Here is a 23,803-nt window from a genome sequence, read left to right on the forward strand (position 1 = left end):
CTTTTAGCGTCCTCCTCACAGCTCACACTGCCACCCAGCTTAGTGTCATCTGCAAACTTGGAGATATTACAATCAATTTCTTCATCTAAATCATTAATGTATTGTGTAAATAGCTAGGGTCCCAGCGCTGAGCCCGAGGCACCCCACTAGTCACTGCCTACCATTCTGAAAAGGACCCGTTTATCCCGACTCTCTGCTTCCTGTCTGCCAACCAGTTCTCTATCCACGTCAGTACATTACCCCCAATACCATGTGCTTTAATTTTGCACAGCAATCTCTTGTGTGGGACCTTGTCAAAAGCCTTTTGAAAGTCCAAATACATCACATCCACTGGTTCTCCCTTGTACGCTCTACCAGTTACATCCTCAAAAAATTGTAGAAGATTTGTCAAGCAGGATTTCCCTTTCATAAATCCATGCTGACTTGGACCGATCCCATCACTGCTTTCCAAATGTGCTGCTATTTCATCTTTAATAATTGATTCCAACATTTTGCCCACTACTGATGTCAGGCTAACCGGTCTATAATTACCCGTTTTCTCTCTCCCCCCTTTCTTAAAAAGTGGTGTTACATTAGCTACCCTCCAGTCCATAGGAACTGATCCAGAGTCAATAGACTGTTGGAAAATGATCACCAGTGCATCCACTATTTCCAGGGCTACTTCCTTAAGTACTCTGGGATGCAGACTATCAAGCCCCGGGGATTTATTGGCCTTCTAGCCCATCAATTTCCCTACCACAATTTCCGCCTAATAAGGATTTCCTTCAGTTCCCCCTTCTCACTCGACACTCGGTCCAGTAGTATTTCCGGAAGGTTATTTGTGTTGGACAATAATAGGAAGAAGTCAGATGTTTAGGGGCAGAAATTGTCCCTTTTTTCGCCCCATTAGTGCCTCCGAGATTTGCTAATGGGGCACAATGGCCTTTCTCCCCAGGGACAGCCAGTGGTAGCGCTTTGGCGGAATTGCCCCTTGAGGTTTTGGGGGTGATATGCCGGTAGTACCGCGCCCCGCGATTAGCGCTGTAGGCTCGCACGCAACAGACAATTATGTCATCGGCATGCATGCTGAGCCCTTTGAGCCCCGCGGGGGAAATTATCCCGTGGGCCCCGAGGCCTGCGCGGGCAGCTGTCAACACCAACTTTGCAGATGGGGACATCTGCCACCGGGGCGCCCCTTAAAGAGAGGCAGTGTGTGCCCCAGGCAGTAATTTTATTTTGTCAGCCGACTCTTCGGTCGGCCCGACAATGGCGGCCCTCACCTCGACAAGGCCACCATCATGCAGCCCAGTGCTTCCTTTTGGGTGCCAAGTCATTGGCCCAGTCAGCGCCGCCCTGGGAGCGCCCCTCCAACAAGGTGGAGCACCTGAGACGGCGCTCTGCCTCGTTTCAGGGGCGCAAAGCCCAATTCCACGCCAGAGACGGGACTTCTGGGCCGGGCAATAAAAGTCCCAGCCTCAGAAGGTTACCACCCCCAATTGGGGCATGGGGCAATTTCAGCTCCCTTGCGTCTGTTATAAACCACAGTGTTGATACTTGGTTAAGCTCTGTTTACCTGTTCTATATTAAAGATTTTATGATATTCAAAAAGAAAAGTTCTCCAAATGTTCTGGTCAGTATTTCTTTCTCAAACAAGACCACAAAAAATAGAATAACTGGTTATTCATTTTGTTGCTTTGTGGAATCTTACTATGTGCAAAATGGCTGCCATGTTGCCGATATAAGTAAGTATGCTCCAAAGCAGTTCATTGTACATAAAGTGCTTTGATATGTTTCTAAATGACATGACATAGTGCAAAACAAATACAAGTCACTTTTTTAAATGACAGGGATTTAAGGCAGTTTTCTTCCAGAAGGCAGATTATATGCAATACCAATTGATGACATCGGTCCTTTGAGGGTGTGCTATTTCTGTCCAAAATTTAAATAATTGAATCTCATGTCTATTATAAATAGGAAATGCTGTATGATTCTTTGTATTCCTCTCATTCCACACTGTGAACCTATTTAGAAAAAATACAGAAACCTTTTTGGAATGTTATATGGTTAAAAATGTTTGTATTTTGAAAACTACAATGTCAAACAGTGTTTAAGCATTGATCAATTGGGAAAAAAATTAAACAAAAATTAGTTTGTTACCATAACTGAAGCTAGAGATTACGACATATTTGGTAGGCTGGGAGAATGTGTTTTGACAATGTTTAAATGACAAAGCTGTAGACTAGGTCCTTTGGAGATTAACAGAGATAGTTATTGGAGACATCACAGACATAGAGCCATCTATGGCCATGTCGCTGAACCATCAGTTCTAATTGGCTGTTGTCAAGTGATCTTCCCCAGACAACAGGTGCAGATTTGCTGACAGGTGTGGATATCTTGGATGAGTAAAATTGCTGATGGCTAATGATGTAGCCACGTGTTAGATTGTAAAATGCTGAGCTCTGACAGAACACAAAGCCAACTTGCATGCTTTCAGATCACTTGATGCCAGAGTCGACCCTCCCCCATGGCCCCGTATGAATTCCCGGGTGACGAAGTCCAAGCTCTCACTAAACCCTGTGAAAATGGTATCTGTGTGTTTTAGGAGCGCCTGGGAAATGTAATCCTATCAGTTAGGAGATGACATAAGAATTCCGAGCTGTTTGACTAGCTGGTATTACTGGAAACTTGCAGGTACTCGGCTTCAGTCGAGTTGTCTTAAACTTATTGACTGATGCATTTTTTGTTCATTAAGAGATATATGAGGGTTGTTTTACACATATCTGTGGTCTAAAATTGTAGTTCATTTAAAACATCATGCATCTGCCGCCAAAGAAAAAAGTGTTTGCTTGAATTTTCAAGTATTGAAGCAAAATTATGGAATATGAAATAATAATCCTACACCTGATTTTTAGATGTTAAAAAGTTTGTTCTTTACAGACCTGACACAATTATTGCACAGAATTCTATCATTAAAGTGACTCAAAAAGCACCACTTCGTAATACAGTCTTAGTATGTGTTTAGCAGAAGGGCTGTAGGTAGTTAATGCCATGATTTACATACAATTGTAAAAGTGTTACATTGATTTTTTTAAACTCACCAGCTTCTCTTTCATAAGAAAAACTACCAATCTCTATCAGTTTTTTGTTAACATATGTATCTTTGAGGAAATCACTGCTGTGACATTTGCAGCTGTCAGCCATGGAATATTGCTGGACAGCTGGCAGTGTCAGCAAAGGGGACACTAGCTGAGCAGCTGAAAGAATACTGGCAGACAAGAACAGAAGGAAGCTGACAAATCAGTGTGTGGCCATCAGGTGCTAATGACTAGAAATTGCCATTCTTTACGTATTGTCCTGTAATTATATCATGCCAAAGATATCGATATTAAGTTAGTCATTTTCCATTTATTATCAACACACTCTAGATAGTTAAAAGCAAGCTCATGGTGTATTTTTCTCAATTTGGCAATAAATGTAGTATCTGTAGCCTCAAAATTCCTTGGGTTATGATCTTGATGGTTATGCTTTGTTTGTGCCTGATGGTACCCTTCACCACTGACCCTGCTGGAATTTGTGGGGTCAGTGGAAGGGCACATTATATGCATGAGCCATTTGGGTCCAAATGCCACTTTGGGCACATGTCCGGCACCTGCCTTCCCTATCATAAACTCTGGCACCCGCCTATATGTGATGGGGTAGCCCAGGTCCCCATCCCCCAACTCTACCAATGTTTGGGCTGATCTAGATAAATGTTTAAAAAATTAGTCTTTCAAAGACAGACAATTGGAAATTCAGGGCCAGTATTTTTGGGTATAGCTGTTACAGCAATAATTTAGTTTTTATTTGTCTGTTTCTAGGATATATGCTGTGTGTATTCTGTGTACGTGTGAATAAACGTGTATGTGTAGATGGAAAGTACATGCATTTACTGTGCAAACTGTACAAAATTCCATTTATTAAGCTGCATAGGAGTTGCATGGCTTGCAAATGTCTCTTGAAGTAAGTTGTTGATAAAACCACAGAAGCAGGAAGTCGTAGAGGTGAGATATTTGTCACACCCCACTGGTCACATTTTTTTCTCATTGTGGAAACCAAATACTGTATAACCTGTAGCTACATATGTACTTGTCGCTTTCAGACAGCTGCTTGATTGGGAAATCTTCTCACGCTGACTGCTGCCTTAGGCCTGTTGGTAGCCAAGTTTGGAATTTTTTTCACATGCACTCTGCATGTTCCATTTGAATCTGCGGTGCAATCCAGGGGTAGTAATGGTTAGTTATCTAAAACCTCCAGTGACCGCATGCGCCATTAAAAAGAGAAATCAAACTGAAAAGCTTTGCCAAAATTTCAGGTATTCAGATCATAATAAAAAATGTTCTGGTGTCATTCATTTTTCATTTAGTGAACAGTGTTGCAATGCAAGATGCTAACTGTTCAGTTTCACTTGTTCACTTTTTTTACCTGGCTCAAAAATATATGGTGGAATAAAAATTGCCAGAATGACAATGAACTAAGACAGTCATTGATGGGGTTGATTCCAGAGATGAGGGGGTTGACTTATGAAGATAGGTTGAGTAGGTTGGACCTATACACATTGGAGTTCAGAAGAATGAGCGGTGATCTTATTGAAACATATAAGATAATGAGGGGGCTCGACAAGGTGGATGCAGAGAGGATATTTCCACTCATAGGGGAAACTAAAACTAGGGGACATAGGGCCCTACATTGGGCATGACTTGCATTAATTTTTTTGGAGTAAGTTCTTTTTTCTGGCGTAAGTTTAAAAAATGCCATTTTCCCCAAAAAGTTTGCTCCAGAGTAAGTCAGTTAGCTACGATTTTTTTTTTAGGTCAGTTTTTTTTTTCAAAAGGGGGTGTTCCCAGGCACTTATGACAGTTTTGGAGATTTATGCCACTTTGGCCAGCAGAAACTTACTCCAAATCCACTTAGGTCAGCGTATGTGGCCAGCTCTGAAAAACCCTGCGGGCAGTGAAGAAAAAGCAGCGCACATTCGGTAGACATTAGGGCAAGGTTAGGGGAGGGAAGGGAACTGGAGAGGACCTCAACAACCAAGCACCAAACATTGCAAGAAAAAACTCAAGCCATTAAATACAATTAAAAACAAACTAAATCCTACCTTAATCTTTTAAGTCTGCCCGGGAAAGGCAGCGGGCCGGCCTGTGCATGAGGTCATTTGGCCTGGGATAGGGGAGGGAAGATGTGCACCGGAGAAGTCACAACTGCTGGGCTGGACGCCGTCTCACTGGGGAGGGGGGCAGGCCGCCAAGTGACCGGAGAAGTCACAACTGCTGGACCGGACACCGTCTCGTTTTGCCTCTATTGCGCATGCGCGCAAGTCAGGCCGGCACTGTTTTTGGCGCTGGCGTTTGGCTCTGTCCCCCACTTCAGCATGCATGCAACGCCAGGACTTCAGGGAACAGTGGCGAGGATGGGGCGATTTTTTTTCCCGGCGCCGTTTCCAGCGCACAAAGTCGGCGCGCTTCAGGTCAGTGTGCCGAAAAAACAGCTTGGGCAATGTTGGGCCCATAGTCTCAATGAATTTTTATCCCAAATTCTTGTATCTGCAATAGAAATATTCTGTTCCTGTAAGAACATAAGAAATAGGAGCAGGAGTAGGCAACCTGGCCCCTCGAGCCTGCTCCGCCATTGAATAAGATCATGGCTGATCTGATCATGGACTCAGCTCCACTTCTCTGCCCGCTCCCCATAACCTTTTATTCCCTTATCACTCAAAAAAATCTGTCTATCTCCAAATATATAAATATATTCAATGAGAATAAGGGGCTGTCCATTTAAAACTGAGATGAACTGAGGGTTGTAAATCTATGGAATTCTCTGCCCCCGAGAGCTAGTGAGGCTGGATCAATGAATATATTTATATATTTGGAAATAGACAGATTTTTGAGTGATAAGGGAATAAAGGGTTATGGGGAGCGGGCAGAGAAATGGAGCTGAGTCCATGATCAGATCAGCCATGATCTTATTCAATGGCGGAGCAGGCTCGACGGGTCAGGTTGCCTACTCCTGCTCCTATTTCTTATGTTCTTATGGGAACAGAATATTTCTATTGCAGATACAATAATTTGGGATAAAAATTCATTGAAATCGAAGAACAAATACACTTTACAAAATGTAAAGCTTATGTCATGGCTGCGTATAAATAATGAGCTGAAGTTTTTCTTGAGATCTTTTGGGGTCACAACAGTATTTCTGAACCAAGATCAAAAACATAATAAAACTATAGTTTTGCTCAATACATTAAAAAAAAGTAACATTAAAATATTTTCTTTGCTTGTTGTGAATTTGCTGATAACATTAAGAGTTAAAGTTCCCAGAAAATATTTTTTGGAGCTATTAATATGAAGAAAAATGTTCAGTTTTAAAGCTAAAAGGCAATTTTTGCCTTCAAGGGGTCAATAAATCAACTGTTGCATAAGTTTGAAGTAGAAAAAGGCTGTTTCAATTGGTTGAATTATTGGGTTCAGAAAAATGGTGCTGTATGTGGTGCAAGTAGTAATGAATGTAATCACACCAAAGGTTGGAACAGATGATTGGTATTTACATGAAATTTATATGGATCCATTCATAGATAGTAGTGTTAGTTTGGTTCCTTTCATTTTATATTTATTGACCATCTTTGATTTTAAATGGACTACAGTTTTGATCAAAGTCCCTCAGAGTTTAGACATCCTTTATTCCGGTGTGTCCCTTGTGATCTGTGTAGAAGTTTGAACTTTGCAAATTATGTATTTCAGACGTTGAGAAAGAAGGGACTAAATGGCTGTGACAGCCCAGATCCAGACGCAGACGATTCAGTGGGTCACAGCCCTGAGTCTGACGAGAAGTGCAGAAAAATAAATGAAGATATTGATCTAATGATCAGCAGGCAAAGATTGTGTGTAAGTACAAGGGCCCTCCTTTATTTTTACTTTTGATATTTCTCTGAACCTGGCAGGCATTGAACAAGAAAGAAAACAAAGGCTGTGACAGCCCTGATCCTGACTCCTCTTACGCTCTCACCCCACGCACTGAAGAAAAATACAAAAAAATTAATGAAGAGTTTGATAATATGATCAGGAATCATAAAATGCCTGTAAGTACCATGAGTTAGATGGCTGCTCTGCTAATGACTGCTGCAGTAATCTACCCTTTCAGTGTAGGTTTCTTACATATTAAATTACATTTCAGGCAGTTCCACATGCAGTTTACAAACAAAACACTTTCAAATAGGACAAAAAGTAGCCCATTGTATCCTTATTTAGTTCACCAATATACATATAATTCAAATGACATCCATTTTAGTTTCTAGTAAATAACAACAATTTCTAGATAATAGCTAAGGAAACTAACTCACACATAATCGCAATGGTATTTTAAAAATCTGCGAAATTAGCATCCAAATTGTTGCTCGATTGTAAATTATTCTGGAGCTTACTGTCCCTTTTAAAGCAGTTATTAGTCATCCCTTTAAAGCAGTTTTTAGGTGCTTTCTAACTTGCTCAATCCAATGTGTTTGATATTTGAAATATTAGGACTGAGAGTCTAAAATTAACAATAAAATGACTGGCAAAATCTACAGCACAAAGTCCATCTACAAAACGTTTGAATTTCAATATACAACTATGCACGAAACAAGCAAGAATAAATAAGATTTCTAATAAAACCACAGAGGAGATGACAGACGTGGAATCGTATGTTCTGTATATAAGTCAGAAAATACTGATCTATAAATAAGCCATGCCTTCCTAAGCAGAGCATTCACTGCTAACATATGTTAGTAACAGTATCTTACATTTCATCAGATAGAATGTTTGAGTGAAAACATTTAAAACAGATATTGATAATGTTTTCATTCACTTTAAAAAAAAATTAAAACATGATCATCTTACACATACTGTCCCCTTTATATATTAAAAAACATGACCCGTTCATAAAGCAGTATTCTTCAATAATTTAAGAAAAGCAGCAACATATTTTTTGGAATATGCATCAAATTTAAGATCCTGTGAAATTATTAAAAATAATTTTTGATCTGTTTATAAACCTATAATGCAATTACATCATTCTGTTATGAAAAGATGATTTGGGTAACTAAAATGTCACTGAATCACATCCATTGTAACTGTAGAAATGACACTTGACTATTGAAGATAGAGTAATTAACATTCCCTCCCCAAAAAATTGACGATTCCTGTCTTAATTATTCAGCTCAAGTTCTTTTTCTCAACTATTTTGTATCGATTTAGTTTAGTATATTTGTGCATCCCAAATTAAAAAACAGCTGTTAAATAGAACTCTTTTCAGCTTACCCCACCTTTCACTGAATGACTATACTGAATGACTACATCAAGAATCACTGGTTAATTATGGAATAGACAGGAGGTGATGGTGAGCTCCCGCTACAGTATTCTGGCAAGATGCTGACATTTCCAACTTTACAATGCAACTTTCTGCACCAATGTGGCTCTTTCGCTCTCCTACACTATGTCCTGATGGCCTGTATTAATGATATAGCCAAGGTAGGGCTGAGTATGCAGAATTTCAATGTGACCGCATACTGTACTAGCAATCACTTAGAGCAGTTTGACACCATTTAATTCATTTAGCATCCTTAACATCCATTGGAGAAAGACTTTTTTGATGAAAGTACAGTGTTGTAATTCAATGCACTTCCTTGTCTTTGTTCACCGCCCACCTGGTTATTATTAGCATGCATCATGGGAAAGCTGTTGGGGTTACAAATATCAACCAGAAGAGTATATTTTCCATTTCTTCTTACCCTATTAATACATAGATTTATTTACCAAACATTTGTTCAATTAGTAGGGAAAATAAATGTCAGCAACTTTGTAACATGCACATAGGCATAAATGCATTTTTATGTACTTATATTATTATGATGAAAAGTATGTCTTTCTGTAAATTATACGCACGACATGCATGCAGTACCACATCAGTGACTGTCAGTTATATACGGTAGCTATATTTTAAAAAAGAATTTGGGTAACTGGCACAAAAATTGTCCTTTAGAAACAGCAGTCGCATTCCTTTATTATTAAACAAGTTGTTTCTATATATTTTCTTAATGTTAAAAGTAATTCAAATAATATCTCAAATTGCAACCTTTGTGTTAAAGATTAAACCTGATACCTATACTCAAAGGGTTAAAGCTAACTGCTTGCTGTAGAGAGTCAGTCTGCATGAAATCCTGTTGATGAAATTCAAACACATTGTGTGCTGGGGTGATTTAACAGGATTACAAAAATTGCTTTGCGTCCCATCAAGAACATTTTATTTCCTGCCTTAACACTAAGCTATTTCGTTGACAACTAAACCAAAACCTCAACACTCATAGCCATTTATATGCCTAGCCAGAAAACTGAGAGAAATAACATAACTTCTGCATGTGCTTATTGATGCATGAATAACGAGTTCACCGTAGTGATCACCTTGTGTGGTCTGCTAAGTTGGATTTTATTTTTTCCTTTCTTTTCAAACTATGCTTGTCATTATGAAAACACGTACAATAGTTTTTCTTCCTAACACAGTAGTATCATTACAACTGTTATTCTAAAGATTTAAATTTGTTCTTTTTGCCCTTTAATTCAATATGGGGCATGGTATATAAGTAAATATTTCAGCTTTGATTTATAAAAAGTTAATTGGAATGGTATCACAAAATAAATAAAATGTGTATTACTGTCTGCAGCTTCAGCTTGTGACAGTTCAAACTGTGGTCAGCGTGGTTACAAAGAGCAGGGTGTCCAGATCCCAGTACTGGATGCCGTCATCTCACACAGGAAGGATGGCACCATCAAAATGACAGCCTACTAAAAGCCCACACACGCATGGCATAGTATCGCCATTTCAAATCGCCTCACCCAGTAGACCACAAAATAAGGGTGGGAAGGACATTACTGAGCAAAGTTGAAATGATGAATCCTAGAGAAGACTTGGTCAGAAAATAAAACAAAGTGTTATTGAAGGCATAACTTAATGTGGGTATCCTGAATGGGTTTTAGACACAGTCTCTAATCCAAAACCTCCTATCAAAAAAAACATCAACACAGCCAAAAGAAATTTAGTAAGATTGCAACAGCCCTTCTTATAAATGATGTGTTGCAAAATTTCCACAGCACATTCATGTGGAAGGCCATTGAGATGGTGTTGAATCATTGGTAACTTTTAAATACATTTCTATGCACATTGATGAACAATAAAATACTTGCATTATTACATTTAAAAAATAAATTATGTAAATTAAGTTATGCAGTTGGTCAGAGTAAATAAATGCTTATCATTTAAATTAGCTGAAAGGTAAACAATAAACTGTAACTCATAACTCATAACTTCTCAAAACTGCATATTAAAGAATAATTTTCCTCAGTATGAGAGGGGGAATAATTTAAACTGTAACACGAGGATTTATTTTAAAAATCTTGTCGTTTCCCATCCCTCCAGCCCCCCCCCCCCCCACCAATTGTTTTCCTGTTGATCTCCCCAGGTCATACACAGCTGACAGCCAAGAGTGTCAGAGGGCAGCATGGTCTCAAGCCATTGCTAATGCTGTTCTGAGCTAACCAGCAATAGACATTTGAGTATATTGTGTATTGACACACTGTCCACCTTTCATTCCCTTCCTGTGGGGCAGGATCTGTTTTCTGCAAAGGTGCAGTAGTGAAAAAGATTTGTGATTGTGACTGTGCTTCAACTTACTGAGCCATCACACCGTCGTTAGTTAAGGATTCCAACAATGTGTTACTGTCTGTTTCACCCTCCTTGCCTTTCGGTTTCTCTTTGTGTCTCAGGTAATTGTGCATTTACTAAATTGGAATCTCTCATGAGATATTGTAGCATTGACAATCTGTTGCTGATCTTCTTGCACTCATGAACTATCATCACAGTTTACCCAACCTTTTACTCTTAGCTATAGGTCTTTTGTGCTGAAGAAATAGCTCTCGCAGCACACGTGCTGTTATGTTTCATAATGTCGCACACTAATTTTCTTGTTTCTGGTAAGGTCATGTTCATTCTAAAGTTAAGTCTGCATGACTTGTTCTTACTGTTTGGGGGCAACTTTTCGGAGGGTCAGTGGGCACATTTGGTGATGCGTCGGGTGGGGAAAAAAATTCTGAAAGCAGGTCGGGAACCCACTGCCATCGCACCACCATGCTACTTTCCTAGATGTCAGGTCTGTCAGGCTGAACAGAGCCGACAAGCAGTGGCGGAGAGGCAATACAGGTCATTATGGCCTTGTTAAAAGCCCATTAAACACTATTTTGAGCTCACCTTACCATTACGAGGTCACCCACGGGGTCTACGCTGCTCGGGGATCATGTCAGGTAAGGAGGTCGGGAGTTGTGTTACCATGAAATCATTTCTTTACTTTACAGCTGCATATGTGCTATAAAAGCTCCCATCTCAGCTGTTCACTTTCCAAGCTCAGAAGTTGTTCCTTACTGCATTTGCAAGACAGATTGAGCTTTATGCAGGTTGTAAGTGTTTGGAGTAAACACTCTATCCAGTGTCACTTCATTGGGACAACCTCTCTCACCATTGACAGATTGCTTCTATCATCTGAAGTTCACATATCTATTACATCAGCATCGATGCCCTTGAAACTAAGATACCTTGGTCCTTAGAATCCCACCACGATCATCCCCAACACCAGCACCACCAACAACAACAGCAACCTTCTCCACAATTAACTGATGCTGCATAAGACACAGGGCATCATCACCCAACCACATTGCTGTCTGAAAGGCCAGGGATGGCCTCACCATAGCCAGATTTACTTCATCCCAGAGTACTTAAGGAGGTGGCCTTGGAAATAGCGGATGCATTGACAGTCATTTTTCAACATTCCATTGACTCTGGATCAGTTCCTATCGAGTGGAGGGTAGCCAATGTAACCCCACTTTTTAAAAAAGGAGGGAGAGAGAAAACAGGGAATTATAGACCGGTCAGCCTGACCTCAGTAGTGGGTAAAATGATGGAATCAATTATTAAGGATGTCATAGCAGCGCATTTGGAAAATGGTGACATGATAGGTCCAAGTCAGCATGGATTTGTGAAAGGGAAATCATGCTTGACAAATCTTCTGGAATTTTTTGAGGATGTTTCCAGTAAAGTGGACAAAGGAGAACCAGTTGATGTGGTATATTTGGACTTTCAGAAGGCTTTCGACAAGGTCCCACACAAGAGATTAATGTGCAAAGTTAAAGCACATGGGATTGGGGGTAGTGTGCTGATATGGATTGAGAACTGGTTGTCAGACAGGAAGCAAAGAGTAGGAGTAAATGGGTACTTTTAAGAATGGCAGGCAGTGACTAGTGGGGTACCGCAAGGTTCTGTGCTGGGGCCTCAGCTGTTTACATTGTACATTAATGATTTAGACGAGGGGATTAAATGTAGTATCTCCAAATTTGCGGATGACACTAAGTTGGGTGGCAGTGTGAGCTGCGAGGAGGATGCTATGAGGCTGCAGAGTGACTTGGATAGGTTAGGTGTGTGGGCAAATGCATGGCAGATTAGGTATAATGTGGATAAATGTGAGGTTATCCACTTTGGTGGTAAAAACAGAGAGACAGACTATTATCTGAATGGTGACAGATTAGGAAAAGGGAAGGTGCAACGAGACCTGGGTGTCATGGTACATCAGTCATTGAAGGTTGGCATGCAGGTACAGCAGGCGGTTAAGAAAGCAAATAGCATGTTGGCCTTCATAGCGAGGGGATTTGAGTACAGGGGCAGGGAGGTGTTGCTACAGTTGTACAGGGCCTTGGTGAGGCCACACCTGGAGTATTGTGTACAGTTTTGGTCTCCTAACTTGAGGAAGGACATTCTTGCTATTGAGGGAGTGCAGCGAAGATTCACCAGACTGATTCCCGGGATGGTGGGACTGACCTATCAAGAAAGACCGGATCAACTGGGCTTGTATTCACTGGAGTTCAGAAGAATGAGAGGGGACCTCATAGAAACGTTTAAAATTCTGACTGGTTTAGACAGATTAGATGCAGGAAGAATGTTCCCAATGTTGGGGAAGTCCAGAACCAGGGGTCACAGTCTAAGGATAAGGGGTAAGCCATTTAGGACCGAGATGAGGAGAAACTTCTTCATCCAGAGAGTGCTGAACCTGTGGAATTCTCTACCACAGAAAGTAGTTGAGGCCAATTCACTAAATATATTCAAAAGGGAGTTAGATGAAGTCCTTACTACTCGGGGGATCAAGGGGTATGGCGAGAAAGCAGGAATGGGGTACTGAAGTTTCATGTTCAGCCATGAACTCATTGAATGGCGGTGCAGGCTAGAAGGGCTGAATGGCCTGCTCCTGCACCTATTTTCTCTGTTTCTATGTGATGCTGTACACCTGGCTGCCACATGATGTGGCAGGTTGGCACCACCCCACACCAACACCATAAAGCATCCTACAATGCCCAAGCCATTCCTTTCACACTCATCACCATTGTGGGGGTACTATGTCTCACCATTCACTGCAGCTCACTAAGCCACTTGCAAAGGTGCACACAAATTTCTCCAAGACTGCAACCTGTTGTAAATAAAGATTTCAATGTTTAACAACACATTTAACTGAAATTTCACATTAACATTGTATAAAACACCCAAGTGCCTACTCTTGTGTGTTGTTAGTTGATATGATTGAACTAGAATGAGGGCATGTGAGGGGTGGCTAGTGAGATGGGGAAGTGATAATGTAGATAGAGAGGGATGGGGGGAGGTGCAAGGTAAGTTGATGTGAGTAAGAGTGTGCAAGAGTAGGGTAGGGAAGGCAAGTGATGGGGATGTTATGGCACAGCAGGCTGAGTTGAGTGTGGCTTTGCAATAACCTTTCATGATCTGCTGAGATCATTGAAAGGTTTGCACCACTGCAGGCAGGTCCTCCTGATGACATCCCTGCTTATGCCCTCCTGTGCAGTGTTCAACCAGGCTGTGTTTGTGTGAGCATATGGAGGGAGCCATGGGAGAGTCTGGGTGCAATCGTGCACTTCTGTACTGTCATTGTCAGTGTTTGAAGCACCTCAATGCTGTAGAACACTGACAGCACAACTGTCAAAATTAATTTGCATATGGCCCTTTTAAGGAAACTGTCATCAAATGACGCCATGAGACCCGCTTCCTTCAATTGGCCAGCAAACGCGCTGGGCCCGCTTAACAAACCCAATCAACATAAAATCATTCTACACAGCGGGCTGGAGCCAGCAGTGAGGCCGGAATCCGCCACCGACCCCTTTGATTTTACAAAACACCAACATTTCTTGGATGGCAATTTTGACTTCTGCAAACTTGTAATCAATTCCTTCATCCCAAATAACATTGCTAATGACATGGCTAATACACATTTGTGGTATTTGTGTCTTTTGGAATCATTAGCTTTCATTTATTCTTTGGAGATAAGGGCATTAAAGAATCCTCACAACATAGTGAAACCTCATAACTTTCCTGCACTCTAACAGGAATTTGTGGAAAAGTTGTTGATGGAACAAAATGCAAGTGACCTCAATTTTGTCCTCCATCAATCGGTGCAAAACACTGAAAGTAATTTGCATTTGTAATGCATTGAACATTATAAGGTTATAGACAGAAGGTTTAAATTAGCGAGATAGTGTTTCTGCTAAGTTTGATGATGGTCGCTATTTTTCAAATGCTCTACTTTGCACAATTAGATAAATATACCTGTTAAGAATTACCATATGCACTGGGGTCCATTAGTGTGTTGCATTAGCATCAGCACACTCTAATGAAGGAGGTGCTAGAATACTATTTCAAATTATTTTTAGTATTTTTTTAATATAACAAATTTGTATAATACAGAACTCAATCAGAACTGGTTCTGGTTGTCACTGGTGTGGAAACGACTTTATTTACACTCTGGATCGGATTCTGCAGCACCGGTGATGACATAAATGCACCATAATTGGCTTAAGTAGCTTGAGAATACCATATGGGCAACAATGTGAAAGCCGCTTGGCCTGCCCACAGTCAGGACAGAATGTCTGTCCATGTTGCTGACAACAGCCATTTACTTTGCAACTATGGCTATGCTGCCTCTGGCTGAGCTAGGAACATCCACTTTGGAGGGGATTCTCTGCTCTGCCAGAGGCAGTAATGACACCTCATTTACCTTATAGCATGAAGGTGAAGATGCCAGCGGTGGCAGCACTGTAAGGTAAATGGCAGCAATAAATTATAGAACATGAAGCTATCAGATATGACTTAAGCAGATTAGCTCTTATTGTTCGCAAACACTGCAAAGCTCCTGCACTGCAATACAGAGGAAACAGCAGAGCAAAAGAAAGACCCTGCTGCTCAAATGTGCGATAGGGTAACAAGATAATAATTCTAGATGGTTGCTTTGGGTTTAAAAAATAAATGGTACTTGCAAAATTGAGACTTTTTAAAGATTCAGCGCTTGAAATTTCTGGAGGCCTGCTCTGCCGCCAGATGGGTAGCAGACAGAGACTTATGGCTGCTGGTCAGCCTCAATGTTCTGATCCAATCCCAAATTCTAGGGACGGGTTCATTTCCTAAAGGAGACGGGTGTTCATGCTATTTTTCCACTCCCTGAGCTTCTGCCCTGATGGTAGCCAGCATTTTTGCCTTTATTGCTAGAGGGTTGGAGTATGAGAGTAAGGAAGTCTTGCTACACTTTTGCACGGCCTTGGTGAGACCACACCTGGAGTACTGTGCACAGTTTGTGGCTCCATATATAAGGAAGGATATACTTGCCGTAGAGGCAGTGTAACAAAGGTTCACTAGATTGATTCCTGGGATGAGAGAGGGTTGGCCTACGAGGAGAGATTGAGTAGATTGGGCCAATACTCTCTGGAGTATGAGAGGTTATCTCATTGAAACTGTAAGATTCTGAGGGGGATTGATAGGATAGATGCTGAGAGAGTGTTTCCTCTGGCTGGAGAGTCTAGAACTTAGGGGGCATAGGATAAAGGCATCCTCAGGATATGCCTGCATCATACCCTTCAAAATTGAGATGAGGCGGAATTTCTTCACTCATGAGGTTGTCAATCTTTGGAATTCACAGTCCCAAAGAGCTGTGGCTGCACAATCATTGAATATTTTCAAGGCTGAGATAGATAGATTTTTGGACTCTTGAGGAACCAAGGAATATGAGGAAAGGGCAGGAAAGGTGGAATTGATGTTATTCAGCCGTGATCTTATTTAATGATGGAGTAGCCTCGAGGGGCCGTATGGCCTACTCCTGCTCCTAATTCTTATGTTCTTATGCTCCATCAGTGCTGGGGTTGAAGGAGGGTGGGTTGTGGGCTGTTCCAGCTAAAGATTTGTTGAACCATTAGAAATGATTCATGATTTTAAAGTTGCTTTTAGGAAACCACCATTGTGGACCCCATTTCTGATAAGATGTCATCCTGGTAGGCAAATACGTCTGCATCATGTAGACGCACTTTGCTTAGGGTATGTGAGATGGAGCCAGTGGGTAACATCACCCTACCAGTCCCGCTCCTTCCTATGATGGCAGTACAGGAGTTTCAGATGCAAGAAGCATCCACACCCACTTCCGTCAAAATTTCATGTCAGCTGGAAAAAGGAACAAGAACCCAGAACAATGAGGTTGAGGTCCCAAATTCCACCACCCAAACAACGTATGTCTTTGAAGTGCCCTCTCACCCAGAAATCAGAGCAGTAGCATGAATCCAGCAACTTAATATGAATATACAAAAATGGGCCAGAAAAGACCAACTGGACCCGTAGGTGACAGGGTGAGTCACAGAGTGGGTCTGTAGCTACCTATCCAGACATGGTGCCACCTACATGTAATGTTAAAAACCCCATACACCTTCTCCTCCGCAGCAAGTTGTGAATTCTCCTGGGAGAATCAAGAGACACAGAGAAAATAAATCTAAACCAAATTAGGAAGAAAATCTCACTGGCCTCCAAAGACAAGCGGACAAGTTCCAAAAAAAATTGCAGTAACTGATAATAATCATAACTACCTTCTATAACTTGAGACTCTCAGGAACTCAGCCAGCTCCCTTTTTGAAATCTACGACTACTTCTGATTTTCTTGTCTTCATTACTTGCACTAAGAATGTTTAATAATGCAGAATTGACTTTTCTTTGTGAAGTTCATTCCAGTTATCTTGCTCCAACTATTCAGTTTTGCTTATTTAAAATTTTCTAACATATTTTTGAAAGCATCTGATGACCAATTTATGTAATATATTTTCATAGAAACATAGAAAATAGGTGCAGGAACAGGCTATTCAGCCCTTCTAGCCTGCACCGCCATTCAATGAGTTCATGGCTGAACATGAAACTTCAGTACCCCCATCCTGCTTTCACGCCATACCCCTTGATCCCCCGAGTAGTAAGGACTTCATCTAACTCCCTTTTGAATATATTTAGTGAATTGGCCTCAACTACTTTCTGTGGTAGAGAATTCCACAGGTTCACCACTCTCTGGGTGAAGAAGTTTCTCCTCATCTTGGTCCTAAATGACTTACCCCTTATCCTTAGACTGTGACCCCTGGTTCTGGACTTCCCCAACATTGGGAACATTCTTCCTGAATCCAACCTGTCCAAACCCGTCAGAATTTTAAACGTTTCTATGAGGTCCCCTCTCACTCTTCTGAACTCCAGTGAATACAAGCCCAGTTGATCCAGTCTTTCTTGATAGGTCAGTCCCACCATCCCGGGAATCAGTCTGGTGAATCTTCGCTGCACTCCCTCAATAGCAAGAATGTCCTTATTCAAGTTAGGAGACCAAAACTGTACACAATACTCCAGGTGTGGCCTCACCAAGGCCCTGTACAACTGTAGCAACACCTCCTTGCCCCTGTACTCAAATCCCCTCGCTATGAAGGCCAACATGCCATTTGCTTTCTTAACCGCCTGCTGTACCTGCATGCCAACTTTCAATGACTGATGTACCATGACACCCAGGTCTCGTTGCACCTTCCCTTTTCCTAATCTGTCACCATTCAGATAATAGTCTGTCTCTCTGTTTTTACCACCAAAGTGGATAACCTCACATTTATCCACATTATACTTCATCTGCCACGCATTTGCCCACTCACCTAACCTATCCAAGTCACTCTGCAGCCTCATAGCATCCTTTCATTAATGTTTTCCTTTTATTGGGTTAAAATCACTTTCCAAACTGTACAGAATTGATTAAAAATTATTAAAATAAAACCGCAGTGAAAAAAAAAGTCTTGCAAACTGCACTGATCTGAGCTCAGAACTGAATCCAGGCTTATTTGTGTCATTGACTATTCCTTCCTATTTTGGTCTTTTTCTGCTCTTTTCTGTTACATAGGCTGTTCCACTACCTAACTTTGAGATGCCAGTTTCTATCCCAGTGTCCAACCAAAACAGCCTGGTATACAGTAGCCCAGGCAGCTCACTGGGCAACCACAACCTAATGCCACTGGGTCATCCTTCTATGCAGAGGAACAGCATGTCTCCTGGAGTGACACAACGGCCACCAAGCGCAGGAAACGCAGGTAAGATTCACTGACTTTCATGCTGAATATTGCCTAGTAAAAGAAAGGTATTGTGCTCATTATAAACTCCTTGTATGTTGCTTGTATTTGGCACATTATTGGTGTAGTTTACATTTCTTCTTCATAGAATCATAGAAATTTACAGCACAGAAGGAGGCCATTTCGGCCTACAAAGAGCTATCCAGCCTAATCCCACTGTCCAGTTCTTAAATGCAAAAAAGAGTTGTATGTCTTACCTTTGGTGATTATAAAGCGAAGCAGAGGCAATTTACTGAGACCAGTGTAGTTATATTTATAGAATCATAGAGCTATAGAATGGTTACAGCACGGAAGAAGGCCATTCGGCCCATCAAGTCCATGCCGACTCTCAGCTAATCCCACTCACCTGCCCTTTCCCTGTAGCCCTGCAAAATGTTTTTCTTCAGATACTTTTCCAACTCCCTTTTGAAAGATAAGATTGAGTCTGCCACCACCATCCTTTCAGGCAGTGCATTTCAAAACCCACCCACTCGCTGTGTAAAAAAGTTTTTTCTTACATCCCCTTTGGTTCTTTTGCCAATCATCTGTGTCCTCTGGTTCTCGACCCTTCCGCCAATTGGATCAGTTTCTCTCTATCTACTCTATCCAAACCCCTCATGATTTTGAACATCTCTATCAAATCTTCTCTCAATCTTCTCTGTTCCAAGGAGAACAACCCCAGCTTCTCTAGTCTATCAACGTAACTGAAGTCCCTCATTCATGGAATCATTCTCGTCAATCTTTTCTGCACCTTCTCTAAGGTCTTCACATCCTTCCTAAAGTGTGGTGCCCAGAATTGGGGCCGAACTAGTGTTTTATACAATTTCATCATAATTCCCACACTTTTGTACTCTCTCAATTTATGATCCTGTAAGCCTTTTTAACTACTTTCTAAACCTGCCCTGCCACCTTCAACGATTTGTGCACCGTACCCCCAGGTCTCTCTGTTTGAGCACCCACTTTAGGATTGTACCATTTAGTTTATATGTCCTCCCCTCATTCTTTCTACCAAAATGTATCACTTCACCCTTTTCTGCATTAAATTTCATCTGCCACATGTCCGCCCATTTCACCAGCCTGATAGACTTCAGGAAGACAATCACTCTCCTCCTCTCTGTTCACTATACTTCCAAGTTTTGTGTCATTTGTAAATTTTGAAATTGTGCCCTGTACACCCACTCCCAAGTCATTAATATATATAAATAAAAGCAGTGATCCTAGAACCGATCTCTGGGGAACACCACTGTATACCTTCCTCCAGTTTGAAAAACAACCATTCACCACTACCTTCTGTTCCTGTCACTTAGCCAATTTCATATCCATGCTGCCACTGGCCTTTTTAAACTGATTGGCCTGTAATTGCTGGGTTTATCTTTACACCCTTTTTTGAACAATGGTGTAACATTTGCAATTCTTCAGTCCTCTAGTACCACCCCCGTATCGATGGAGGATTGGAATATTATGGCCAGTACCTCTACGATTTCCGTCCTCAATTCCCTCAGCAACCTAGGATGCATCCTATCTGCTCCTGGTGATTTATCTACTTTAAATACAGCCAACCTTTCTAATACCTCTTTTCCAATGTTTATCCTATCAAGTGTCTCCACTAAATCCTTCTTTACTGTGTCTATGACAGCATCCTCTTTCTTGGTGAAGACAGATGCAAAGTACTCATTTAGTATCTCAGCCATACCCTCTGCCTCAATGCATAGGTCTCCTTTTTGGTCCCTAATTTGCCCCTCCCCTCCCCTTACTACCGTTTTACTATTTATATGCTTTTGGATTACCTTTTATGTTGGCTGCCATTCTATTCTCATACCCTCTCTTTGCCCCTCTTATTTTCTTTTTCACTTCTTCGCTGACCTTTCTATATATAGCCTGATTCTCGGATGTATTTGCAACCTGACATCTGTCATGCGCTCTCTTTCTACTTCATCATATTCTCTATCTGTTTCGTTATCCAGGGAGCCCTGACTTTAGTTGTCCTGCTTTTCCCCCAAGTGGGAATGTACCTCAACTGTACCTGAACTATTTCCTCTTTAAAGGCAGCCCATTGTTCCATTATGGTCTTTTATGAGCAAGCTTTGGTGGATTTCATTTGCTGAGAAACCTAGGTGAAAGAGGAGGTAGTAGAGATACTGGATGATATAAATTAATGATAAAGGAGGTATTAGAAAGGCTGGCTGTACTTAAAGTAGATAAGTCACCAGGACCGGATGGGATGCATCCTAGGATGCTGAGGGAAGTTAAGGTTGAAATTGCAGAGATACTGGCCATAATATTCCAATCTTCTTTAGATACAGGACTGGTGCCAGAAGACTGGAGAATTGCAAATGTTACACCCTTGTTCAAAAAAGAGTGGAAAGATAAACTCAGCAACTACAGTTTAACCTTGGTAGTGGAGAAGCTTTTATAAACAATAATCAGGGACAAAATTAGCAATCACTTGGACAAGTCTGGATTAATTAAGGAAAGCCAGCATGAATTTGTTAAAGGCAAATCGTGTTTAACTAACTTGATTGAGTTTTTTGATGAGGTAACAGAGAGGGTTGATGAGGGCAATGCGGTTGACGTGGTGTGCATGGACTTCCAAAAGACGTTTGATAAAGTGCCACATAATAGGCTTGCCAGCAAAGGTGAAGCCCATGGAATAAAAGGGACAGTGGCAGCATGGATACGAAATTGGCAAGTGACAGGAAGCAAAGAGTAGTGGTGAATGGTTATTTCTCAGACTGGAGAAACGTATATAGTGGTGTTTCCCAGGGGTAGTTATTAGGACCACTGCTTTTCTTGATATATATTATGACTTGGACTTGGGTGTACAGGGCACAATTTCAAAATTTGCAGATGACACAAAACTTGAAAGTATAGTGAGCAATATCATCATCATCATCATAGGCAGTCCCTCGGAATCGAGGAAGACTTGCTTCCACTCTTTAAAAGCCTTAGGTGGCTGAACAGACCAATATGAGAACCACAGTCCCTGTCACAGGTGGGACAGATAGTCATTGAGGGAAAGGGTGGGTGGGAAAGATTTGCCGCACGCTCTTTCCGCTGTCTGCGCTTGATTTCTGCATGTTCTCGGCGATGAGACTCGAGGTGCTCAGCACCCTCCCGGATGCACTTCCTCCACTTAGGGTGGTCTTTGGCCAGGGACTCCCAGGTGTCAGTGGGGATGTTGCACTTTATCAGGGCAGCTTTGAGGTGTCCTTGTAACGTTTCCTCTGCCCATCTTTGGCTCATTTGTCATGAAGGAGTTCCAAGTAGAGCGCTTTCTTTGGGAGTCTCGGGTCTGGCATGCAGAAAAGGTGGCCTGTCCAGCGGAGCTGTACAAGTTTGGTCAGTGCTTCAATGCTTGGGATATTAATGCCTGGCCGTGGATGCTAATGTTGGTACATCTGTCCTCCCAGGGGATTTGTAGGATCTTGCGGAGATATCATTGGTGGTATTTCTCCAGCGACTTGAGGTGTCTACTATACATGGTCCACATCTCTAGCCATACAGGAGGGCGGGTATTACTGCAGCCCTGTAGACCATGAGCTTGGTGGCAGTTTTGATGGCCTGGTCTTCAAACACTCTATTCCTCAGGCGGCCGAAGGCTGTACTGGCGCGCTGGAGGCGGTGTTGAATCTCGTCGTCAATGTCTGCTCTTGTTGATAAGAGGCTCTCGAGGTATGGGAAATGGTCCACGTTGTCCAGGGCCACGCCGTGGATCTTGATGACTGGGGGGCAGTAAACAGTAAGGAGGATAGCGATCGACTTCAAGAAGACATAGACAGGTTGGTGAAATGGGCAGACACATGACAGATTAAATTTAACACAGAAAAATACAAAGTGATCCATTTTAGTCGGAAGAACGATGATAGGCAACAGAAACTAAAGGATACAATCCTAAAGAGAGTGCATGAATAGAGAGATCTGGGGGCACATGTGCACAAATCAAAGGTGGCAGGGCAGGTTGAGAAAGTGGTTAAAAAAGCATGCTGGCCTTCATAAATTGATGCATAGAGTACAAAAGCAAGGAAGTTATGCTGAACCTTTATAAAATACTGGTTCGGTTTCAACTGGAGTATTGTGTCCAATTCTGGGCACCGCACTTTAGGAAGGATGTGAACGCCTTAGAGAGAGTGCAGAAAAATTTATGAGAGTGGTTTCAGGGATGAGGAATTTCAGTTATTTGGATAGACTAGAGAACCTGGGGTTATTATCCTTGGAGCAGAGCAGGTTGAGAGGAGATTTGATAGAGATGTTCAAAATCATGATGAGTCTGGACACATTAGATAGTGATAAACTGTTCACATTGGCAGAAGGGTCAAGAACCAGAGGACACAGATTTAAAGTGATTGGAAAAAGAACCAAAGGCGACATAAAGAAAAGCCTTTTTACGCAGCGAATGGTTAGGATCTGGAATGCACTGCCAGAAAGGGTGGTGGAGGCAGACTCAGTCATGGCTTTCAAAAGGAAATTGGATAAATATCTGAAGGAAAAAAAATTTGCAGGGCTATGGGGAGTGGGACTAACTGAAGTGCTCTTGCAGAGAGCCGGCACAGGCTCAACGGGCCAAATGGCCGCCTTCTGTGCTGTCATCTATGATTTTATGAAAGGCCAAGGCTCATGGTTTAAAACATCACCGAGGTTGAAACGGATGACGAGGAGATAAATGACGAAACAAAGATGTTAAAAGTGCTGGAAACAATCAGCATCAAATTCACATTTCAGGCTTGCACCCTTCATCAGCATTGGAAAATATTACAGATGAATAGAAATTTAAAAAGGAACAGAGCCTGGGGAAAGTGAAAAAAACAAACAACGTACAATAAATGAAATAGAATGACTGTAAATTGCTTAAATGGAAAACAGGAGATGGTTAAATAGCAGTGATATCATAATCATCATAGGCAGTCCCTCGAAACGAAGATGACTTGCTTCCACGCCAAAAAGGGATGAGTTCACAGGTGTTTCAATGAAGGACCTGATATTTCAGATCCCGAACTACATTTTGAAGGGTGGAAGATGCCTGTGCATGGATTTTTTTAACGTGTGGTGGCCATTGCACACCAGCCACCACACGGGCTTGGCAGAGCTAGGTCTTGGTCCAGTGGCAAGGATTACCCAAGACAACTGGAGACCTGCTCTGTTGCACGGACCTAGTGCACACACATAATCGCAGTGTGGGTATGAGACAACTGGAGACATAATGAGAGAAATCAAAGAAATAAAAGACATATACAAGATATAAGAGTGTGTGTGAATAGCTAAAAAGATAGGGAATTGATAGGTAGAAA

General features: G+C 41.6%; 1 protein-coding gene across 9 annotated transcripts in view; it reads left to right on the forward strand.

Annotated features, from left to right (window-relative positions):
- The window catches only part of mef2cb (myocyte enhancer factor 2cb), a 352,227-nt gene that overhangs the window by 262,171 nt on the left and 66,253 nt on the right, over positions 1 to 23,803 (forward strand). For 6 of the 9 annotated variants that reach the window (XM_070885140.1, XM_070885149.1, XM_070885131.1 and 3 more), the window contains 2 exons: positions 6,756 to 6,899; positions 18,314 to 18,500. In XM_070885140.1, coding sequence (XP_070741241.1) covers positions 6,756 to 6,899; positions 18,314 to 18,500 — 331 coding nt within the window. Of the gene's footprint in view, positions 1 to 6,755; positions 6,900 to 6,955; positions 7,094 to 18,313; positions 18,501 to 23,803 lie in introns of all 9 variants that reach the window. The other 3 variants (XM_070885177.1, XM_070885193.1, XM_070885203.1) reach the window with 2 other exon arrangements.

Source organism: Pristiophorus japonicus, chromosome 1, assembly GCF_044704955.1.
Source record: "Pristiophorus japonicus isolate sPriJap1 chromosome 1, sPriJap1.hap1, whole genome shotgun sequence".
Classification (NCBI taxonomy): domain Eukaryota; kingdom Metazoa; phylum Chordata; class Chondrichthyes; family Pristiophoridae; genus Pristiophorus; species Pristiophorus japonicus.